This window comes from Varanus komodoensis, unplaced genomic scaffold (genome assembly GCF_004798865.1).
Source record: "Varanus komodoensis strain SLA01 unplaced genomic scaffold, ASM479886v1 scaffold3, whole genome shotgun sequence".
Classification (NCBI taxonomy): domain Eukaryota; kingdom Metazoa; phylum Chordata; class Lepidosauria; order Squamata; family Varanidae; genus Varanus; species Varanus komodoensis.
In genome coordinates, this window is record NW_025335761.1 from 17,586,940 (window position 1) to 17,610,302 (window position 23,363).

At 41.0% G+C, this 23,363-nt stretch overlaps 1 protein-coding gene across 6 annotated transcripts in view; it reads right to left on the bottom strand.

Moving 5' to 3' along the window:
• The window catches only part of DPF3 (double PHD fingers 3), a 216,858-nt gene that overhangs the window by 33,814 nt on the left and 159,681 nt on the right, over positions 1-23,363 (bottom strand). For 3 of the 6 annotated variants that reach the window (XM_044437157.1, XM_044437152.1, XM_044437154.1), the window contains exons 8-9: positions 20,635-20,703; positions 7,744-7,872 (exon numbers count right to left, since the gene is read on the bottom strand). In XM_044437157.1, coding sequence (XP_044293092.1) covers positions 7,744-7,872; positions 20,635-20,703 — 198 coding nt within the window. Of the gene's footprint in view, positions 1-217; positions 1,250-7,743; positions 7,873-20,634; positions 20,704-23,363 lie in introns of those variants that run through there. The other 3 variants (XM_044437155.1, XM_044437156.1, XM_044437153.1) reach the window with 3 other exon arrangements.

Sequence of the window (23,363 nt, forward strand, 5' to 3'; positions counted from 1 at the left end):
AACATACCTTTTAAATCCAGCTGTTCAATTTCATGCTGCTGGAATAGCAAATGAGATAGAGAGGGAGAGTTTCTGTCTTCTCTGCTGCCCTTTGAAGACTAATGATATTGCTTTGGTTTATTTCAAGAGACGCTATCAAAAATAAGACTAAATGGGGGTTTGTTTTTATTTTATTTTTTCAAAAAAGTAAAATAAAAAAAATATGAGGTATTTTTCCTTTTCATTTCTTTCAATATTCACATCCTTTGTTTCATCTTTGCAGAATCTGTGATTTGATGGTTGTAATTCCATCCCTGTGCATGGAAATACCTTTCCACGATGTAGTAGGTGAAGAACCAAAGCAAACAACAGCGCCTGGTAAAAGATGCCAAGGTAGGAGAGATAAGCTATTCTTGAATAAGTACAAATGTGTCCAAAGGAAGGAGGCAAGATACTCTTTTTGGTTTTTTGTTGACTTTCTTTGCCTTTTTAAATGGTTAAAGATGAAGACAGCAAGAGTACAAAGGGATAAGTCTCAAAATCCAGTGTACTAAAGTAAATGGAAAGTTTTCACAGTGCAAAGTCCCACTGGCAAGGATCTGTGTTTCCTTTTCATCTGGAAAAATCCATACCATAGCTGTTTTGCTTTCTTTATGTATAGTTAGATTATCAAGTAGACGTCATTATTTTTTCCATTATCTCAAAAGTCTTTTTCTAATATATAGAATATATAAATAAATATTTAAAAACACTATTTGAGGTGGGTTCCTGGTGTCCAACCCTTTCTTAATTATTTTTGTTTCTATATATTAAAAGTTGAAAAAAATTAGCTCTCTTCTATTTATTTACTTTTGCTTTAAAGACATCCACATTTCTGGCTTGCAAAGAGAAAGAAAGGAGGGGAAAAATGATAAAAATAAATAGGCTTTATTTTTTTTTTCAAAAGACGTTTTCTAATTTTCTAGACTGTTGTGCTTTCAGTATGAACCCAATGGTGAACATGAATCTAAAGAAAAATGCAAGAGCAACAATAAGAGTACAAGTAGCAAAAAGGGCAGGACATTGCTCATAGAGTTTGTGTGGAATTAGCGGCTGCCCTTTTTCTTTGCAGAAGGGGAACTGCTGCTCTGGTTTGAGACAGGCTCTTCTGAATCATCTTCGTCAAAGCCATGAAAAGTTGAGGTGTCACTTTCAGATGTGGAACCAAACAAGTCCTCCGTAGTGTATGCTGCCACCGCTTCTTCCTTCCTGCTTTCTCTTCCCAAATGAGCTGACATGTATGATGAATATATCAGCACATGGGTTAAGCAACAGGCATCATCATTAATTTTATCATCATTGCTATCATCATTGCTAAACAATTCAGGCTAAAGGCATCTCTCAGTCATACATCTATCCATCACTAACATGGGTCAGATCAATAACAAAGAGCAGCAGATCAGCAACAGGAGCAGTAAAGAACATGAATTGCATTTGAGAAGGTAAAACAAAACCGAAACAAAACAAAAACCACAGATGCCCATAAGCTAAAGCAGCAAAAGGGTTAATATTGTTTTCCCCTCTTTAAAACACACAGAAAACATGTTTGTGATTATTTTGAACAACTTCAAAAAATTTTTATACTGGGTATGGTAATGAAAATCCATCACAGGGTACAATGATTGACCTTCATTTTGGCATTCTGTCCCAAATTTAGTATATGAGCATAATAACCCATTTCATACATTTTGCATGTCCTAAAAAAGCCTCATTCTGATCTCTTCCTGCACCTGTTCTCCTAAGTAGTATGGTTCCTTTGCAAAACACGGTGGAAAACATTTTCAATACTAATAAACAAAGATTGCTTCACATCTTAGTAAAGTCTCTTTACAAGAAATCACATCACTATAATGTGCCTCAGGTAAAATCTAAGCATTTAAAAGTATTTTATCCACCTTAAAAAGAAGGAAAGAAAGAAAACAATCTAATTAAATATGTAACTTTTGACACACATTTCACAATAGCTTGCATTCCTGAATCCATCCCTTGAAGACTGAAATTTTGAAATCCCCCCTTTTTTCCAGTAGTTCTAACTAATGTAATTTCAGCTGAGGGAAGTAGCTATAAAGAAAATATGTTCTGATACACAGAATCAAATCATGCTCCCAAAGATGAAAATGAATGTAATATGATAACACTTAGTTGAAAGATGTTACGGGGTACATGCATGGAATAATTAATAAGTTGGCATGGCTTCTTCTGCCATATAAAGGAGATTTACTCTATGCACAGACTTAGGTCTCAGCCAGAGGCAAACTTTGTTATGCCTTCCAGGTTGCATGTGGTTGTGCTCAACATGTTGTCTACTGGGGCAGGGAACGTGTGACCCTCCAGATCAGGGCGGTCCAGCATTTGGCCCCCAAGGCCTTGTCCTGCATCCCAGTTGCTGCTCAGAGCCCCCCAGTCCAGATCCCAGCAATGGCACAGGCATGTTTGTGGCATGCCCTCTCGAGACTGCTGTCCTATCCCACTCTTTTCCTGAGGCTCAGGAAGAAAGTAGGTTGGGCTGGCAGCCTTGGGAGAGCTCGCCCTAGCATGCCCTGTGCCACTCCAGCGGATGAGTGCAAAGGCAGGCGCTCAGGAGTCAGCAGGAGCAGGTGGGGCCTGCTGGGGAGAGTTCATTGGCTGAAGTACAAGAGGCTCAGCCTGTGGTTGAGGCCCCATCCATGAAGGTGTTTAAGAATAGGCTGGGCGTGCACATGGTGGGCGTGTCGTGAGCGGAGCCAGCTAGACCCAGGGGTTAGACTAGATGGCCTGGAAGACCCCTTCTGACTCACTCTGTTTCTGTGTTTCCGAGAAGGAAGGAGGGACTGGGAGAAACAGGGAAGGCTTGGGCTGTGTTCGGAGAAGGAGCTACCTGTGATCTCTGCAGAGCAAAGCCAGCTCTTGGACCTCATATTTGTTTTTTCCTCTCACTTAATGGTTAATTAAATATATTAATTGTGTATATTTAATGAAATAAATGTATTGTCAGCACTTTAATTTATGATATGGAAATGAAATTCACTGTGCAGCCCCCCAGGTTCGGTGTCAAAGTCCTCATGAGGCCCTCAAGGTAGGAAAAGTTGGACCACCCTGCTCTAGATCTTGTTGGACACATCTTCCCTCATCATTGACTACTCTGGCTAGGCTGATGGGAGTTGCAGTCCAACAACATCTGGAGGGACACACGTTCCTCACCACTGCTGCATGTCTTACAGATCATGTTCTTTGTGAAAAATTCAAATTAATACTTGCTTTGCAAATAGTTTCCTTTACCGGATTGTGGGGTTTTATTTATTCTTGTGGCAGCTTACAGGAAACAAACAAAATAGTTCTACTCTGTTAATATATTAAACTCTAACATTAGGAAGCTTAACTCCAGATCAGATTTCTGTGGCACATTATGAAATGCAAGAAAAAGAAAAACATTTTGTAGCAAAATTGTAACAAACTGTGGCATGCTAGAAATACTGTTGGTTTGCCTGCCTATAGGGCTCATTAGCCAAACAGGATTGTGGCCAAAGTTAGCTTCTCTGTAACAACTTCTGGAGGGGTTAGTCTGCTGCCGCAGAAAGAAAGAAAGAAAGAAAGAAAGAAAGAAAGAAAGAAAGAAAGAAAGTTGTGCATCCTTAACGACTGACACATTCATTACGGCATAAGCTTTGGTGGACTGGAACCCACTTCGTCCGACACATGAAGTGTTATTCTGTTTGCAGGAATGTGTGTGTATGTACACAGAGCAGTGCACTTGTGGGCAGAAAAATTGTGGAAACAATTTCACCTAATTTTTCAGAAAGAAAAGAAATTCTCCAACTGTTTCTCCCAGGGAGGGCTCCCCATTGGCAGGAATTGTAGCTCACTGTCTTTCTTTCCATTCTAAGCAGGGAGGTTGGGAAAGGATTGTGCTGCCACTGCAACTGGCAACAGCAGCAACTGTGTTAGCAGCTTGACCCCTGTTTTGCCCTCTTCATAATGCCCCATATCTAGAGCATTATGAGCAGGAATCAGAGGAAAGGCCTCCACTGCCATAAAGTGATGCTGAAAACTCCTCAAAGTGGCATTTTATTTCAGAGGAGGAGAGTAAGAAAGTGAAAGAAACCATTTTTTCACTTCTGTATTTGCACTATTCCACTCTAGCACATTGCCACCTCAAAGACATGTAGCAGCAAAAGAAGTGCTCTTCTGCAGAACTCAGATCTCACTTTTGTGGCGAAACCAAATGTAGATGGAGCAGATTCTCATATAGAAAAGCTTGTCTTCAACTATGGCTCTGATTGACAGGCAGGAAGCCAAGAAGGCCACAAACAGCTGAAGAAATGATGGTACAATAAAAGGCATACAGAACCCAGAAGGACTTTTTGCTTTTCGTACAATGGGAGATGGGGCATTCGTAGGCACTCATCAGCCACCTCATATGGAAAGAAAGCAAAAGAACCCTGAACTCAGCCCAAGAGAACATTGAATGTGGTATTACATTTCTTTTCAAAAGCAATTTTTCTATAAAGAATTCTGGGAGAAGTTGGCTTAGGACTGTGTGTATTTCTCTGTGTGTATTTGTGTCTATATTTGCATGTATGGGCACACACAAACACACACACAAAACTGTAGGACTCTTCCCCTTTAAAAAAATCACCCTGCAATGAAAGAGGTCCAGTTTGTAATAATTCAGTGAAAGTTTCAGTGCGTGTAGAGAGGGATGAATCTTCAACTTTTTGGACTTTCAGTTGAATCAAGGTGAAATTTTATGGGAAAGTGGAGGATTATTTTTCATGCCTTTGCCACCAGTACTTTTATCTCGTGGTCGTGCCAAAAAAATAGTCCTCTTCGCAGTGGCCAAAAGATGATGGTGCCCATTTTCTCTAAAATACCTCTTGGTAGGACACTGCATGGCAATGCAATGACACCCAGAGGCCCATCCTAGGGAACCTTTTTATTTAAAACTTATTTTAATTGCTAAATTATTGAATTAATTAGGATTTTAAAATTAGCCGAAAATGCACTGGGGGTTTTTTAATGTTTTTTTCTTTTAAATTATTATATTATTATTATTATTTATGTATGTTTTTATGTATCCTTTGTGAGCCGCCCTGAGGCATTGTTGCGATGGGGGCGGCATAGAAATGTTTTAAATAAATAAATAAATAAATAAAATGGTGGTCCCCACTTGCTCTTGTCCTCTTCTTCCAGAATGCTCCTCAGCACAATGCAACTGTCTCTTTGCCACAAATGTCTGTGTTTTGTGGTGGTGGAAGCACTGGTAGGAAGAGGCCACCATTTTCCCCATAATGCCCCCAGAGTGATGCTAAGTAATACTATAGCAACACTTAGGGACAAAAATGGCAGCCATGGAGAGAACCACTGCACTGCCATTAGTAAGGACGTTTTTCTGAAATTTGCCCGACATACTGTTGTAAGCATTCTTGTGAAAAAACAAACAATTGCCCCGTGAAGCCCCCCTTTTAAAGGTGATCTAGAATTTTGACAGTTGTCTCCGTCAAGGAACCCATGAATTCTTCTTGAAAGACCCAGCCCACCATGCTAGATTGCCATGGTGTATTAGTACAACATCGAAACCCACCCAGTTGCTGGGCAGGCTGTCACACACTGTCAAACTAGAGATTCCGGAAGATAATCTCTAGTTTCCTCTAGATAAAGGAGGAAAATTGAAACAAGCAAGCAAGTAAAAAAAATAACTATTATGGAGTGGAGAGAAAGAAAAGTTGGTCCTGCTATGGTGTTCCCTGGGTTACTGACCAGTGCACTGAAAGGGAGCCAAGGGGGCAAACAACCCACCGTGAACCTGACAGTCTGGTGGGTGAATTGTGGGTTCTTGAAACAACCAGTCCACTGTAGTTTATTGTTAGAGTGTGTTAGCATGATAGACAAACCCACCCAGTGGATTTCTCACATGAGATGCTTACGCATCTAGACAGTATTGGCAACTGTCAGGAATCAGCGAAAGAAAAGGCATTAGGTCAGAATGACATAAACTCTGTAACACTCTAAAAGAAGTAGAAAATAGAGACAGGAAGCTTTCTCTTTGCCTGTATGCATGTAACCTCGACTCTTGAGATAAGGGACATGTTTCTGTTATTGTAAAATGTTGCTGTAAGTGCCAGGTTTGTTTATAAAAACAATATAGCATGAGTAACTAGGAAAATCACTGTGTGCTTAGTTACGCTTTTCTCTTATACTTTGTGACATGTGTAAATTTCTGGCAGACTGTCAAATGGGTACAGTGTCTTGAGCCCTGCTACCTTGCCAAGCGGTCACACATGTGCTTCTACATTTCTTTTCTAATAAATCATTTGCTTTTCTTTCATTTTCAGCATACCTATTGTCCGTTTGTTTAGGCTCTGGCAGAACTAAGGCCAGGCAACAAATGGGAGATCCCTGCACGAAGTGTATCTATAGCATTTCATGACGCTTTGCCCCCACCGCATATCTATTTCCATGTGTATGTTGTGTGTGTGCATGTGTGTGTGCATGCACACATCAATCCACACCTGCCAACTAAAAATAGCACTTCATCAATTTGAAGTGGGCACTCATCCACAAAAGTTTATGCCTCAGTAAACCTGCCAGTCTTTAAGGTGGTGAAGACTCTTTGTCAGCTCTCTGTAATGAGTGTGAGTCTCACACAAAAGCACAAGAAAGCATTCCATTGCATAGGTTCAAAACAAGCAGGGAGAAATTTTGTGACCCAATGTATTGATGAAAGGTTTGTTGTTAATTTTGAGGAGAAGGTTCTACATTCTTTTGACAATAGACTGAACATTTACAACACCCATAATGCTGTTCATGTCAGCAGCAGAAACAATGCCATAGCTTTCAGGTTTCAGCGGTGCTTGTTACTGTGTGGACAAGCACCCATTGCCTTCTCCCTACCTTCCTGCCACCAGACACATACACACACGCCATCAGCAATTCTAATGAGTAGAATCCTGCTCACAGAAAGGCTGCATGCAAATAATTATGTGCGTTAAAAAAAAAACTGGACAGACTGCTTTTAACCCATGGCTTTCTATCCCCAAGCCTTAAAAAATAATAAAATGGAATAAAGTATAATAAAATAGTTACAAGTTTTTGTTTTCTTCCTCATTAAAAGCAACTACCCAACTCAGATTAAAGCACCCAAACATACTTAAACTCCACAACTGAGAAATAAAAATTGTTCATAAAGACAAGTTGTATAAACTCATATACACATACATACACACATGTTGGTTAAAAGGAGAAATCAAAAACTTCTAAAAATTATGTTGTTAAAATTAATGTTTGACCTCAATTCTTATTTCCTTGAGTTTGTGTGTGCATTTGTGTGTGCGCATGTGTGCATATGTCTCTGTATTTGAGATAGAGAAAGAGAGAAAGAGAGAAACTGAGAGACAGATACAGAGACACCAATGGAAATATTCATTATCCTAGAAACAAAAATCTCAGTAGGACATTTGTAATTAAAACATCAGAAGACCCCCCTCCCCAAAATCCTCCTGTCCAACTGTCTTCACTTAAATAGGAACAAATCTCTTTAGATACAAGTTCCAATTTCTAAGAATATGTTTCTGTAATATTAGCCATTATCTTTAACATGTGCTTACAAAATTATGCTCTGGAATGAACATGTCTAACCAACCTCAATCATACAAAACAAAATAATTGATTCACACTCCATAAGCACAGGAAGAAGGAGGCCATACATTGTTCATTGTGCATGGAAAGTTGCAAGAGGGAATCACCTACCAGAGCGCCCACAGTCTGAACATGAGACAAGTTCCTCTGGTCGTCCACTTTTTTTATTCATATTGGATCCTCCAAGACAGAAGTCACAGTAATTATTGGAAATGATGGCCCCATCTGGTCCTTTCTGGGCTGCAGATAGGAAATAAAATATGGAAAGTGTACCTTGCAGTATTTTCTCTTTAGCAAAGCTTAAACCCCACATTTGTAAAAGAAGCTCCCCAGAATGCAAATGAAGATAGTTAAAACTGATCAGGCAAGACATGCATCTAGATAGCCTTGCTCTATAGCTGCAAACAAAGTGCAATGAATCCAGACTAAGTTAGTTGAACTTCACACCAAGATCAGTGAGACTTAAGTCAAAACTAACAGGTTCCATTGATTCAGTTCCAAGTTCAATTCACTTAGTTTGGAGTCTATCAATTTTCTTTTCAAGGGAACCATCTTGGCCAATAACTTGGCTATAAACAACCCACCATGGCAACCCAGCTTAGTGAATGGATGGTTTGCAAAGTATCCACAATGAGCCTGACAGAGGATGAGACTCGCTCTGAGTACTTCTTTCTCTCCTCCTCCCTCATTCCTCCTGGAAGTAAGCCAGAGAACACCCTGAGAGGTCTGTTCCCCTGCACTTTGTCCCAGATGGGGCTGGGGCAATGACCTTGTTTGCGGTACAGGGACAAATGAGGAACAAGAACATCTCTGTCCTTATAGCACAAACAGGTCTTGTGCCTTGAATCACACAGGAAGGACAGAAGGTACCTCCCTTCTTCTGCTTCCTCTGAAACAGATCATCAGCACTGCTTCAACCTTGAAGAAACGTCGCCAAGCAGATGACCAGTGCATGGCCCTTCAGCAAGCAGGAGCAGCTCCTGACTGTCTTTGCTGATGGCCTGTGAGCCCTCTCTCAAGTCACTGACCAGGGTGGCTGCTTCATACCACTGCAGGCAGGGGAAGTCTTCTAACAACAGTCTCCAAGTGTCGTTTAGTCACTTTAGAGGCTGCTGTCAGGGGGATCACCCCACAGTTGCTTGCCAAAAGCAGGCAAGGCTTTTTGCCTCTCTGACCAAGCAGCTCACTGGCTGTTGGGGCTCGCTTACTGCAGGTCATGTCATCCAACTTCATAAGACACCTTGAATACTTCTCAAAACAACCAACATCACGGATACTTCTCAAAACAGTCAAGCCACTGTGAGTAGCAACAACCCTAGAACAGTCCATGGGTTCTCAGGGTGTGTTGTTTGGGAAACCTGAATAACCCAGAGTGAGCCCAGTCATCTGTCAGGTGCATCATGAGTTGCTCTCAGAAGACCAGGTCACATTGGCTTATTGCCAGGGTGGGTTGTGATGATGTGGGAAAGTGCACACTGCTAAAAACACTTTAAGGATAGCCTGGTATGCCAAGCATACTTTTCTTACAAAACCCTCAGCCATTTCAGCTGCTGTAGGCCAAAATTTCGCAAGACTGCTCTCATGTGTTCACAAGAAAAGAGGAAGCAGAACCATGACAGCTGGAGATGCTGCTGACACACCCATGGCCAAGCTTCTCTAACATCTAGAGTTAGAAAATAATGGCTGTATAGCTGTAGGACTTCTCTGCACAACCCAAGATCCCTGTGCAGTCAGAGTCCCTTCACAGAAGGAATAGCAGCACACCTTTGGATCCCTTCTCAGTAATGCCAAAAGTTTGGCCACCTGGGGCAAGGCGATTATGTTGTGGCTGGTGCATATCATTTGCATTGCTCAGTGTCCCATGATTCACATTGTATTTTATACTCTAAATTGTCTCTATTAATCCAGTTCTGTTCTTAAGTTTTATTAGACTGTCCTTAACTTTTCAGGGTTTGGTTGGGTTGATCTTTTTTAAATAGAGCTCTCCTTTATTCTATTTGTATGTCTAAGTCCTGAAAGAAGACTTTTCAAACCAAAATGCACATGAAAGATTCCTGCTATATCTCAGCACTGGAATCTTCCCCTCCTTTCTGGTTCAGCTATCTGAAGTGCCTTTTCCCTCCTTTCATCCCACTCCAGGAGGAATGGCCTACAGGAATGTCAGCATTAGGGAGGTTGATGTGGAGAAAGATAGAAACGCCTGAAGGGCTTACCACAGGGAGTTTCTTCTACGTAATTAGAATCTACTGTTAATGTTAAGCCAGCCAAGCAAATGTTGTGGGAAACAGACTATTCTGTATTACTTCTCTGAATTTGTGCTCACAAATCGAATTGTTTTATGTAGCCACATTGTTTGAAAAAGTGAGACTTCAGACTCCACTCAAAACATACTCAAAACTGCAACAGTACCCTACAGATTTTCACAATGCAAGGCAAAATTCTGAAAGCATCCCCTGCCTGTCCTTCATCTTCCTACTCCTTCTACTCCCATATCAACACCACCTACACTGAATACTGAGCTGAGAAATCCAGACCTGATATCATTTTGCACCAATTAAACTTGTACTCATTCGAGGTATTACTAGTGCGACTTTGAGAGAATATTGGTTCGTGTGTAATTTGTGATGTGGCTCCTATCCCACCAGCAGGAACAGTTAGCCAAACAGATAATATTACTGCAAGATTTTGGAGGGGTTGTGAGCTCATATATTTGAAACATACCGTCTAGAACCTCTTTTGCACTACCATAAGCCTTCTTAGCTTTCCATTCTACCATCAGCTTTGTAGCAGATTATAACTTTGAGCTTTTCTACATGTGACTGGATACTAACAGTTGTTTAGAAGTTCCTTAGACAAGGTCATGATGCACTTCTGTGCCTAACCAGGACTTTTGGGGAGTTTTTTTTAGAGTAGGGAAAATGGGATATTTAACTATGAAGCAAAAGAAAGTACAATCTCCTTTTGTGTATCTGCACTATTCCACCATATCTCAGGGCCATCTAGAGGTCATGTAGTGGAAAAGCAGGAAAGGAAACATTCTTCCTAATGGATCTCGATTCTGTGATGAAAGTGAAAGTAGATGCAGTGGATTAAAGGCTTATGAACAGCCTTGTGTTGAAAAGCTTTGAATGTAAATTATTCCATTACAAATATGGAATGGAGTTTGCTGCTGTCTGATTACAACTTAAGTTGTGTGGACCCTAAATTATGTCCCCTGACACTATTCTGAAACCTATTTCACAATTCTCATTGCAAATCAGAAATTGTGTGCCCTTGGCAGCAGGAAGAGATTTCACACCACAGCTTGCAAATACCAGTGAAAACTGTAAAGCACTTTACAAAGTGCATATCATTCCATTATTAAGGAGAATAATTTAATAGAATGGGCAGCATGACATTTCTGCTATTTGTGTACTCCATGACTTGCCTCTGAGCTGCTCTGGTCCTCTGTGTTGGCAGATCAGGCCCAAAAGTGCCGAGGACAGTGGGCAATCAAGCGCATGAAGAAAACGAAAAACAAAACCCCTTTGTTGGACGCCTAGGCTGAGAGCTGCTCTGACTTGCACCCGCATGCCCTCCTCTCTGCAATTCGAGGCCGTGTTCAGAGTTTGGCTTTGCCGTTTCCACATATTTCCAGCCTCCATTCCTTGGAGGGATGGCTGACACACAATCTGAACCTATAGGGTAAGTGGCACTGAGCTTCTCTCGCTTTCCTTTCCCCCCTACTGCTGACAGAGCTCATCTCTCGGCAGGTCTGACACGTTTCCATGACAACCAGAATCCCAGGCTCTTGCTGCCTCTGGACTTGCCACCTGTTATTACTCCGTCTCTCAAGTGTAAAGAACTGATTTGTGACCTCTTATTTTTCTGTTCAAAAGCAAGTTTTGCAAGGAATAGGCGGATTCAAGGAATGAGAAATTAGAACAATATAACTAATAAATGGGGAAAGAAAAACAGCTGATGGAAGACATGCTTGTCAAGGGGGTGCCTCGTGCTGATAGAAGGAGTCTGAATCCCTGCTGGAGAAGAGTCCACCTCTGGCTGGCTCATTCCCAACACTTAATGAGAAATGGAAGAAGTCATTGGGTTTCAAAGGGAATGGTTCATTGAACCGACCAGCACAATTTTTTTTAAAAAAAGGACAGGGGTGTGGAATGAAGCAAGCCATCGTAATCTGCATAAATCTCTCAGAGAGCTGAAGGACAAGCTAGATTCAGTTTATATAAAAGAAACTTCAGACATTTTTATTCACTCAGAAGGGGGTTTTATTTTCTCTTCTCACCCCCACCATCCACCCACCAGCAACTGCTTCCAATGTCATGTTTCTCTACACCTGTCTGGCTGTATTTGCAGTGGCCTGACTTCACAAATGACTTTGAAATTGCTATAATTATCACTACAACTCCAGCTGATTTGCATCTGCCATGTAAAGGTCTTGGTTCTTTCGTCCAGTTAGCATGAAGAAAAGAAAAACAAAACTGTCCTTGTTTGTCTAGCAGTATGCAACTTTTCAGGGTTAGCTACAAGGCCTGGACTACACAAACAGCCAAATTGGTGGTAGAATTCAAGTGAAGTAAACTCTCTGACTGCAGGCAGGAAACACCACCTGTGAATGTTCCTTGACATGCATGGGCACAGATGCACACATGTATTTCTGAAAGAACAGAGCTAGCACATTTCTAACCTATTTTATTCCTTGCTGTGTCAGTTTTCTTCTTTCAGGGAGTCTTAATACAAACCCATGTTCAAAAATGTTATGTCTCACCCGAGTTTGAAATGATACGTCTGTTCTACTGCATCATTCTGCTCTATGGGCAGACCGGGTTCAAAATATGCCATACAACAATGATGGGGAGTGGGGTTAACAACCTTGTGGCAAAGCTAATAGTTAAAATGAGGCAAAAGATAACAAGGGAGGATAGTGGAGTTTTAAAAGTACTTTAATAACATTTCCCTATAATTGTTGTTGTTATTAGTCACAAAGTCATGTCCGACCAATCGCAAACCCATGGACAACATTCCTCCAGGTCTTCCTGTCCTCCACTATCCCCGGGAGTCCACCTAAGCTCACACCAACTGCTTCAGTGACTCCATCTAGCCACCTCATCCTCTGCCGTCCCCTCCTTCTTTTGCCATCTATTGTTCCCAGCATTAGGCTCTTCTCCAGGGAGTCCTTCCTTCTCATTAGGTGGCCAAAGTATTTGAGTTTCATCTTTAGTATCTGGCCTTCTAAAGAGCAGTCAGGGTTGATCTCCTCTAGGACTGACCGGTTTGATCGCCTTGCAGTCCAAGGGACTCGCAGGAGTCTCCTCCAGCACCACAATTCAAAGGCCTCAGTTCTTTGGCACTCAGCCTTCCTTATGGTCCAACTTTCACAGCCATACATTGTAACTGGGAAAACCATAGCCTTGACTATACACACTTTTGTTGGCAGGGTGATGTCTCTGCTTTTTAGTATGCTATCTAGATTTACCTTCCCTATAATAGTGGACCAAAAATGAGGAAAGAAAAATCAATGCGTGTTTCAGATACAGCTCATTTAGTTCACAGGTGACCCAACCCATGATCTATGGCATCCTTCCCCAAGTTGACTCCCAGTAGATGTTTTGGGTGACAACTCCCAGCATTCCCGATCACTGGCCTTATGGGATTTGAAATACAAAATATCTGGAGAGCACCAGGTTGGGTGTCAGAACCTGACTCCCTGAAGTCAAGGTACGAGTTGCAATAAAAACTTTTATTGCTGTAATTACAGTAATTAGCTATCAGTGTTTACAGAAGTAATAAACGTCCACAGAAAAAGACCATGGCAAAGACCAAGGTGAAAAATTATGTCAGGAAAATCATGGTAGCCATTCAAAGTACACTTCACAAAGAAAATCCCAAAATGTTTTTATATTATTATGATTATTATGATTATGATTATTCAGTGCATTTATATCGCCCAGGTTGGTTTACTTGGTCCTCCTTCATTCCATTCTATCCTCACAACAACAACCCTTTGAGGAAGTTGGGCTGAGAGACTGTGACTGGCCCAAAGTCACCCAGCGAGTTTCATGGCTGAGTGGGGGCCAGTACCAAATCTCTGAATCAGATCATTGCCTGAGCTTAAAGCTCCCTCCAGGTGCAGGCAAGGTGGGAAGGATACTTCCACAAAGGCGCTACCATTCTACATCGATCTAGTATAAACTTTTGAACATGCTTATGCCAATATTCCACATAATCCAGGATGCTGCTGTGCCGAGCAACCCTGTGATCTGGACATGATCAAATACATACTGTGTGCACCAGACTTCTCCAATCTGGTGACCTTCTCATAATTGCTGGCCAACAGGCCCATGCTGTTTGAGAATTATGAGACTTTAAGTCCAACAAATCTGGAAGGCATCAGGTGGGAAAAGTTCACAAAAGGAAAGTTATCTGGGTAACAGACAACAGTCCAAGATTGAAATAGGCATTCCTGCATAGTCCCCAGTCAATGTTAATGCCGGCTCTGTTGCTTGCAGGTGCAAGTCTTTTCATACAAGATGCCAACTGTGTAGCAGGCAGATTTGCCACACTACCAAGGATATTCATCAAGGTCTGAAGAGACCACCAACCCATTGCACACACATGCAGTATTGTTCAACACATGTGGGGCAGAGCCTTCTGTGGTAATCCTGTTGCCCCAGCATAGGTTCACTGAACATCTGCAAGAGGTTGCATTGTGATTGTTTGCACAGGTACAGAAATAGTGAAAGAGACTTGAAGTTGCATTTAGCGATACCTTTGAAACACTTATTGTCATTGTTATTATTATATTACATTTATACCCAGTTTTATTTCCTCTTGCAAACAATCCCATGCAACTTACTAAGTTCCCCTCCTATCCATTTTATCCTCACTACATATCAGAATATATGACAAGTGTGACATTCATCTCTCACAAAGCTCCCTGGACTTTTATCAAGGTTCACAGACCTTGTGGAGTCTTACAGTTTTCACATTTTTTAAAAAAAGTAGCCTCAATTGTTCAGCCACATATAAAGATGCCAGTTTGTGCAAGGCAACTGCTGAGTTGCACGTATAATAATGCCCCTGCACATTCTCTCAAGCCATCATCTGGGAACTTATCAGGTGTCTAAAATGGGCCTTTCAGCAATTCTGATTTCAGTTTAAAGTCCTTTCATGTGTGTGTGATCCTTCTCTGGGATCCTTGGAGGGGCAAACAGGGGGAAAATGATATATTAATGTAAATATTAATACTGCTAATTGCTCCCTGTTTCTGTGTGTTTAATAGAAAGACACTACTGTGAACATCCTCAAAATGGAAGAGAAAAAGTCTCTGGCACTGAAATATGCTTTTATTATTGACCAAATAAAAATAACACTGAGGGAAAGAGAATGTTTCCTGGTATAACATTCCAAATAACTGTTGCTTGGTGTGAAGAACAAATGGCTTCTGTCCAGCTGTGAAGTTCCCTTTATTTATTTATCTATCCATGGCTTTCTGCTTGAATGAAAATGAAATTTTAAAAAAGGAAGTGCTATATGGGAAATGGGGGACAGCTTGGAACCCAGAAGAATAAGTGCATTATTTATTTTTATTTCATTTTTACCCCTAGAGGCTGGATATCAAATTATATTTCATACATGAAAGTAGCCTCAGCAGATTTCTCTAGTGGAGATGTTCCACACTGCCAAACTCTGCCCTGGTCTGAATTAACCATGATTAGGTAGCTATCAGTCTCCTGATGCAACAGGGAGGCAAAGAAGTCTTCATTTCCATCACCAGTTGATTTCCTAGTATTCACTCACTCCTGCATGGTAGCCTTGAAGATCAGCCCACCACAGTAAATGAGTGAAGACATCAGAAGACAGGACTGAGGAACAAACAAGGGAGAATAGTCACAGTTGAGTTCTTTCCCATAAAATGGGGAAATTTAAATTTCATGGAGAGAGTCTGGGGTAAAACCTCAAGCAAATGGGAACTCTTATTTGGAATTCACCATCTGGAGATTCCTAATATGGAATGTATCTAATTTGCAACATCACTGTGTTCCTGCTTATAAGTTCTGAATCTGCCATAAAACGCAGCATAACTTGCACACTGCCTGCTATAAATAAAAAATTAGGAATGCAGTACCATTAACAGTACTATTGAGATGACAAAGATGAACTGTATCATTAGGACCAGAACACAAATAGTTCACATTATTAGAGAATCTAGAACTGTTTAATACAGTGATTATTTTCACTATTTTATGCATTAAATGTCCATTTTATCCACAGAATGTTTATGAAATATACTGTGCAACTATAAGATGCAAATAATATAGGGATCAGACAGGAAAATCTATTATTTTCTGTATCTACCTTCTTCTGAAATTGTTCGGATTTTTATTTATTTATTTATTTATTTATTTATTTAAAATATTTATATGCCGTCCTAATCACAAAAAAGTCTCAGGACAGCTTACAATATAATTTTCAGGCTTTCCAAAGAGTTACTGATAGCAAATTGCTTGTATGGACTGTGATGATTCCTGGCTTTCTTTTGCCTAATGCCACATTCTAAGGATACAACAGTTGCTTCCTTTTAAAAATTCACTATGAAATTCACCTCTTTGAAGAAATTGAAATGAGAATAGGAGTAGGCTTGCTTGTTCATATTTCTGGTCAAGTTTGCTAGGGAAAGAAATGCCACTTTCCCACATGCAGTTAGAAAGAGCCAATCTCCTTCCCTTCACTTGCACAAAAAGGAAGAACTCCAGCCGTATTATCTTCCCTGTTCAAAGAGCACCAGGGGGCAGTTGCTTTCAATGCCTAAGAAGCAAAAAGGACAGACTTATAGCCCAGATTCAGTGCAATGGGAAAATCATGCTGCACCTTAATTTCATAGAGGGAGGTGTTGTTACATATCCTTCAGCCCAGGTTTTGCTGGAGAAGTGTGGAAAAATATATACAGACTTAAGCAGGAGGTGATTTCTGGATTAAGGCATAGAAATAGTAGTGTCAAACTGCCACATTTCCAAGAAAGTGTCCAGATAATGAAACAAAACAAAAAAGCAGAAAATTAAGGAGTAGGATCTTAGGGTTTTTGAGACCTTCTTAATCCAAGGCACATCACTATGTGTTCAGTGAAACAGAGCCTGGATCTTACCAAATGCAAGACGGGCGTGAAGAGCAGATTTCTGCTAGCCCTAAGAAGAGCAAATAAAGCAAAAGGAAAGGTTGCAACAGCGCAGAGCTGTTTTTCTTCCTTGAATTAGTACAGCATAAGTATGCAATGGAAGGAAGGTAGTGTAACAATAACAACCACCTGAACTATAACTGAACCTAAAACAAGTCTTAAGAAAAGGATCGCTGCTATGACTGTGAGTGAGCCAGCATGGACATATCAGCAAAAGCTGCAGGGTGATATAATTTAGAATGATAGGGCATGCAGAGAAAGGGATGGACAATGCTGATCTAGGAAGGCAAATCTATATTCAGTGGATCAACACAACGAAGCAAAGCGAATAAAGCCCATCCACAAGAAAAGAAGACAGAGAAGGACAATTCTGAATATCTCACTTGAACTCTGTTTTTTTATGATACAGTCTGCGTGAAGGCTAGTTCATTCAAATCGCAAACATTGTTCCAGTATTCCCTGGAAAATGAGCGTTAGTATTCCAAAAAGGCTTGAAGATGATATAGGAAGGAGCAGGGCTGGAGACAGAAAGAAGAACAAATGTCAAAAGGCGTAAAGGTGTTGAACTGGCATAGGGTAGCCGTGTGACCTCTTTTACAGGGGACGATATGAAGGGCAGCCAAAGGATTCTTTGACATTTGAAGGGCTGTCCTGTCTAATTCCCTTTTATAGATAAAGAACTACCAGGACTGTTGCACATCAGAGTTAGCACTAGGACACACGTCACCTGCTCACAGTCTTCTGCACTATGGTGAGATGTACTGCATGTCTATGTACAATAATTATTTCGAAATCTACTTCTATACCTATAAATTCAAACAGGCACATTTTAAGCAAATTCAAGTCCTAGTTTTTGTTGATGCTGTTCCTGCTTTTGGCCATCCCTATGTGGCCACCCTATCTACATCCAGTTTTGGCAGATTCAGCACCAGCAAGCCTGTTATTACACAGATATGGCTGTGATGAGAGGCTTGAACAGAAGAAACTGAGCAGCTAGAAGGGATGGAATAAGCGAGAAGGCCATACTCTCTTGCCATCTCGTATGTCTGCCATCTTTCCCCTCATCACACCACATCTTGCAATTTTGTCCCATGCAGTTAGGGAAATAAGCACTGCCTGCTATTTACTGCACTTCTGGCCTTTCTATCCATTTCAGAAGGCTGCGGATTAGCTGTATGGATTAACATCCCCACTACCACCACCTTTCTCTTCCAAAGAGCCATGCAGAGAAATGAGGATTCTCAAAATCCCGCCCTTCTGACATTGTAGATCTGTCAAATCTGATTCACAACATGTGCCCAGCAGCACTTGGGGGAGCGGAAGGGTCCAGCAGGCTGGCTTTCCCTGCTTTATCCCTGTGTACAAAGGGACCAGTTAACGACTGCGTATTAGCAATAGGAACAATTAGCATTCACATGGAAGATGGATGGCAGCATAAATTAGATCCTGCCAAGTGAAAGAGGGGAGGTCTCAGAACTGAGCTCTAGGCTGTAAACAAACATCCAAAGAGACAGAGGTGGGGGGAGGAATCAGCTGAGTGCATTATGCAAAATCAAGCCCCCAGTTTGTGCTTTTTTGCCAGTTCTAATAATGCCACCTGCTGCACAAGGTAGGGGAACAGATAGTGATTGTCAGCCCAGCCCAGTATAAGCATTGCATGGGGGCTTCCCATTGATGTAAGGCCTACTCATTAAAAAAAAAAATCAACACATGCAAGTCCAAACCATGTCCAGCTTTTGCATGGATGCTGATCACATGCAATAGCTGGCTCCAGGTTTTGGAGGCCTTTGGGCATACCACCTTCAAATAGATTCCCTTCCCTCAGTGAATCTACCTTCCACCACCATGGTCACCAGCTGCTATTGCTCCTCCTCCTCCTCACTAACAATTGCTTGCTTGATGGGCATAGGTCCAGTGAGTAAGCAGCAGCTGCATCTATGGCTCTTCTTTCTCAAGGACACTGTTGTCAAGACCAGAGCAAGAGGTAAGGGAACAAGCAGGTCGCAGTGGTGAAGAGGAGCAGCCATGCCAGGGCCTCTTGTCACTGGGCCCTGCTTCACATGGCACAACATGCTACTAGGACAGTACTGACAGGAATTGATTTTTCAGAACATATTACTCTACCTTCATACGGACTGCACAGGCTTTTAGGTGCAATTTAAATCACTTGCTCTCAGTACTAAAGCCCTAAATGACTTGGGATCAGGACAATTAAAGGATTGTCTCCTTCCTTATAATCCTGCCCATACAGTGAGGTCAGGGAGAGAAACCCTTTTATGTGGCCTGTCATTTTAGCTGGCTGTTCTGGCAATCTCTGTGGATATTGGAAAAGCTGTTCTTAAGACACAACATAGGCCCAGTTCCTTTTAACCTGCTCCCAAATGGCTGTGCACTGGCCATTACTTTTCAGCAGGGCTTATACTAAAATATTCATCTAGCCCTCTTCCTGTTAGTTGAATTGCATAGCTTCATACAGCTGTTTGAAGACCGTTGAGCTTTAGCAAGTCTTTGGCCTAAATTTTGTGTGGTATTTTTGGCCCCTCTAGGCTGTGTTTATGTTTCCAGCTGTTCCTCTTCTCCCACAGTGTTAGAGCTATTGTTACTGACATGGATTGCTTTTCATTTATAATATTTGCAGCCTTAGCACTCTGTGTTCAACGTGAACAATAAAAAATCTAAAAATTTTAAAAAATAACACCACAGGGGATACAATTTGAATTTTCTACCCTGGGTACCAAATGACTTGGGGCATCTCTTAGGAGTGTTACCATAAATCAGGAAGTAGCCTATTCCAGGGAGGGGATCATAATTCTACTTGAAACCTACCTACCTTCCTTCTTCCTTCCTTCCTTCCTTCCTTCCTTCCTTCCTTCATGGGAGTAGGGAAGGGTTGTTTTCAACCCTAAGTATTAATTTCAACCCTTCTATTGGAGTAAAAAGCTGTCTGAGATCGGCAATGAAGAGTGCTGAGCTTCTTGTAGAGAATGGCCTTTCATTGCTCAGTCCTCTGCTAAGGCATGTAATAACCCCATTCACACAATGAAACAAACTATGGTTTGCTCGTGTGTGTATGGAAGGGAGCATGTTGGTTGCCACCTGCTCACCAATTTCCACTTTGTTAGACAACTCAGGAATGCCTTCTTTCTGGGTTATTTCCCATGAAGTCTGATCCCAGAACTCTGGGTGGTTAAGGCATGAACAACCCAGAATCTTAACCAACTGGCATGTTCTTTGATTAAAACTCTGGGTTGTTCCTCTCTCAGCAATCCAGAGTCCTGGGTTTGGCCTTGAGAAAAGGATTGTAACTCATGTCCTGATTGTGGTGTTTTCCCATGGGCAGCTAGTTGGCCACTATGTGAACAAAATGCTGACCTAAATGGACTCTTGGACTGATCTAGCATGATTCTTCTTATATTCTTAGGTTCTTAACTGATATTGGGCCAAGGGGAAAGGCCAGAAATGCTGCTGGCATACCACCCTTCAGATAGAAAGGTTTCCAGAGCAGTTTACAATGATCAGTAGTAATATAGTCACTTTATTTAGGTACTGTGCACTGGAGAACAATGTACAATTCTGCCCCATTTTGAAGAACATCTTGTTGCTCAGTCAGATTACTGCTTTTCTTCAAACCATGAATCTAATGCTGTTTTAAATTTGTGTGTCTGTGTTGACTTTTGTTCACTTCCCACAGAGCCTCAGCTATTGGGTGGTATACAAATGAAATAAATAAATAAAGCAAGCAAGCAGTGGAAAAATACCCATTCATGTTCAAACTGTCCCCAACAAACTGGGGCGTTGCTGTAATTGAGCAGTCTGAGCATTTCTCTCACCAGAGGGTACATACAAGGACTTCTGTGTTGCTTCTGCCACTTCTTTTCCACACTGAGTAGCGGCCAGTCCTTTGCAAAGGAAAAAAAAAAAAAACACCTTTCCACTTAAGTATCTGAATCTCAAAGTGATTAACAAATGTTAAAGGAATTAATATGGGTTTAAGCCACTGCCTAGCCTAAGGGTGAGGTCAGGTGAAAGACAAGCAGCTTCCTGCAAAGGCATCCTGTCTATAGCACGTCCAACGCCACAAGGAATTATGGTGAAGAATTCGCCTGACATGCCCCCACTAGGTAGTTTTCTTGAATTCTGTGTGGCTCCCTCTGTGTTTTCACTCATCATGAGATCCAGACACAACAGGGAGGATACAATCCATTCTTTCTGGGGAGCCTTCTACCCAGTCATCCCATCTCTGTGGCAAGCAGGGATGAGAAACACCATGGCATCTCTGAAGATGCACCCATTTTATGGTCTTAGAGCAATCTTCCCCAGTCTGGTACTTTCCATATATATTGGCTCTGCTATCCTAAATATGCAAGCAGCTACTGCTAGAATTATAATTGTTAAAACAAAGCTCCTACTGCATTAATCTGAGCAAGAATATGGATAAGAAGACAGCAGACAATATTTGAATGTACACACAATGAGCCAATTTAATGGAGTATTACATCATAATATTACCCAGTGCTATATATGGTGGAAGTGCCTTAATAGATCAGATCCTGAATACCTGATGGAGCACCTCCACCCATACAGTACATTCATCATCTAAGGCGACTTCCAAGTGCCTCCTCTGAAGAATGCTTGGAAGGCAGCAACAGAGAAAAAGGCCTTCTTAGTGGTAGTCACCCAGTTTTGGACTGATCTCTGATGAGGCCTGTCTAGCACCTAACATGCTTAACCTTTTGGTGCCAAATCTCCTTCCTCTCAGGCATCTCACAGCATATAATTAGATTTTAATCAGCTCCTAGATTGTTCTTGCCATTGATTGTGCAAAATTGTTTTAGATTATATGTATGTATCTCTCCCTCTCTGTTGCCTGTTTAAATGTTTCTTTGTATATGATTTTTATAACATATTTTAAGGTGTTGATTTCTATAAACTTCTTGAGAGCTTCAGCTATTGGAAAGCACCTATATGAAATAAATGCAATGAGATAATATGAAAAAGTCATAAACATCACAGGATTCCAGGTCCCTTTAGACTATAGGTGAGGAACTTTTGGTCCGTCAGAGGTTTGGATTTCATCTCTCATTGGCCACCATGGTCAGGAAAGATGGGAATTCCACAGTTTCTGTAGGGCCAGAGTTTCTCAGCCACAGCTTTAGACTGGGCTATTTAGAAGAGAGTCTAGGCAGCTGAGGTGCTTTACCATTTGTTGACAGCTATAGGACTTCTGCCAGTTCAAAGATGGCAAGAAGGAGAAGAGCAGTGGAAGATGAAAGGCTAGGCAGGGATGACCATGCTGATTCTGACATGGTTTGTGATGTAGGGAGCAAAGAATGAGGTATATGTAAAGTATGGCAATCATACATCTTTTTTCAGTGTTGAAGAAGCAATTAGAGTGTCTATTTAAAAGGACAGTCTGATATGATGCAAGTCTCTTGAAGGATTTATGTAATAAATTAATGGAGTAAATTGATATGGTAACAAGTTAATAAATATTATAGTGAGAACATTTGAACAATCTCAATGGTATTTAATTATTTAGTTATATGATTAATTAGATTGTGTATTTGATATGGTTTCTTGTCTACATTTATGTTTGATTGTAACATGCTGACAGATTTGGTGGGCTTTTAATTAATAAATATTTTTGTTATTTTCTTAATATTTTGTTAGAAAAATCCCTAACAATAAATAATTATGTGTTTGTTGTTTTTAAAAATAGACAGCCCACCTGTTCCAGTCCATTCAGGCTCCTCTTATATTTCTTATAATTAATGTAATTCAATAGTCACTGAGTCTAGCTTACCATCTTGCCTCCGAAAGCAGGCCAGCAATACCCAATGCTTCGTGAGAAGCTAAACCTTAAACATATTTAGAAGCTACTGTGGTTATGCTGCTTTGAAGGGGACTATACCTTGCTACTTCTACATTTATTCTTAATATTAATGATAAAGGGCTTTATGCTAACAAAGATTTTATTTTCTCTCAATACTACTTCCATATCTCTTATAATAACTTCTCTTGTGGTAAACAGTTCTTACAGTATTTTTCTCTAAAAGTGCTCCACAAGACTTTATGTTTCCAGTATGTCTAAAGGAAATGTGCTTATTAAAACAAGGGCCTGCAAACTATAGAATTGGCATCCTCTCAGCCGCTACCTTAAAAGGAGCAGGATGGAGTATCATTACCATCTGAGACACCCAGAGATTTTCTGGAGCAGAAAATATTATTAGATCCACCCTCTGTGAATAGATCTTGTATTCAGCCTACACTCTTGCCTCTTGTTTGCTCCCTTGGTATTTATGGCAATCATAACATATGCTGGGTAAGGGTTTAGAAAGATGTAGGGAATGTGCGGTAGATGTACAAAAAGAGGACATAAAAGAAAAGGCAGAAGAAAGAAAAAGAGTGTGCTTTCTTGTTCTCAGAGCTAACCACGATGAGTCTGCATGACAAGGGCAATTGGGTTCCCCCTTTCCTTATCTTTCCCCGACATATCTTCCATCCCCCTGCCCCCTGACTAGTGATGGAAAGTGACCTGCTGCAGAGTTAATGTGAGGTT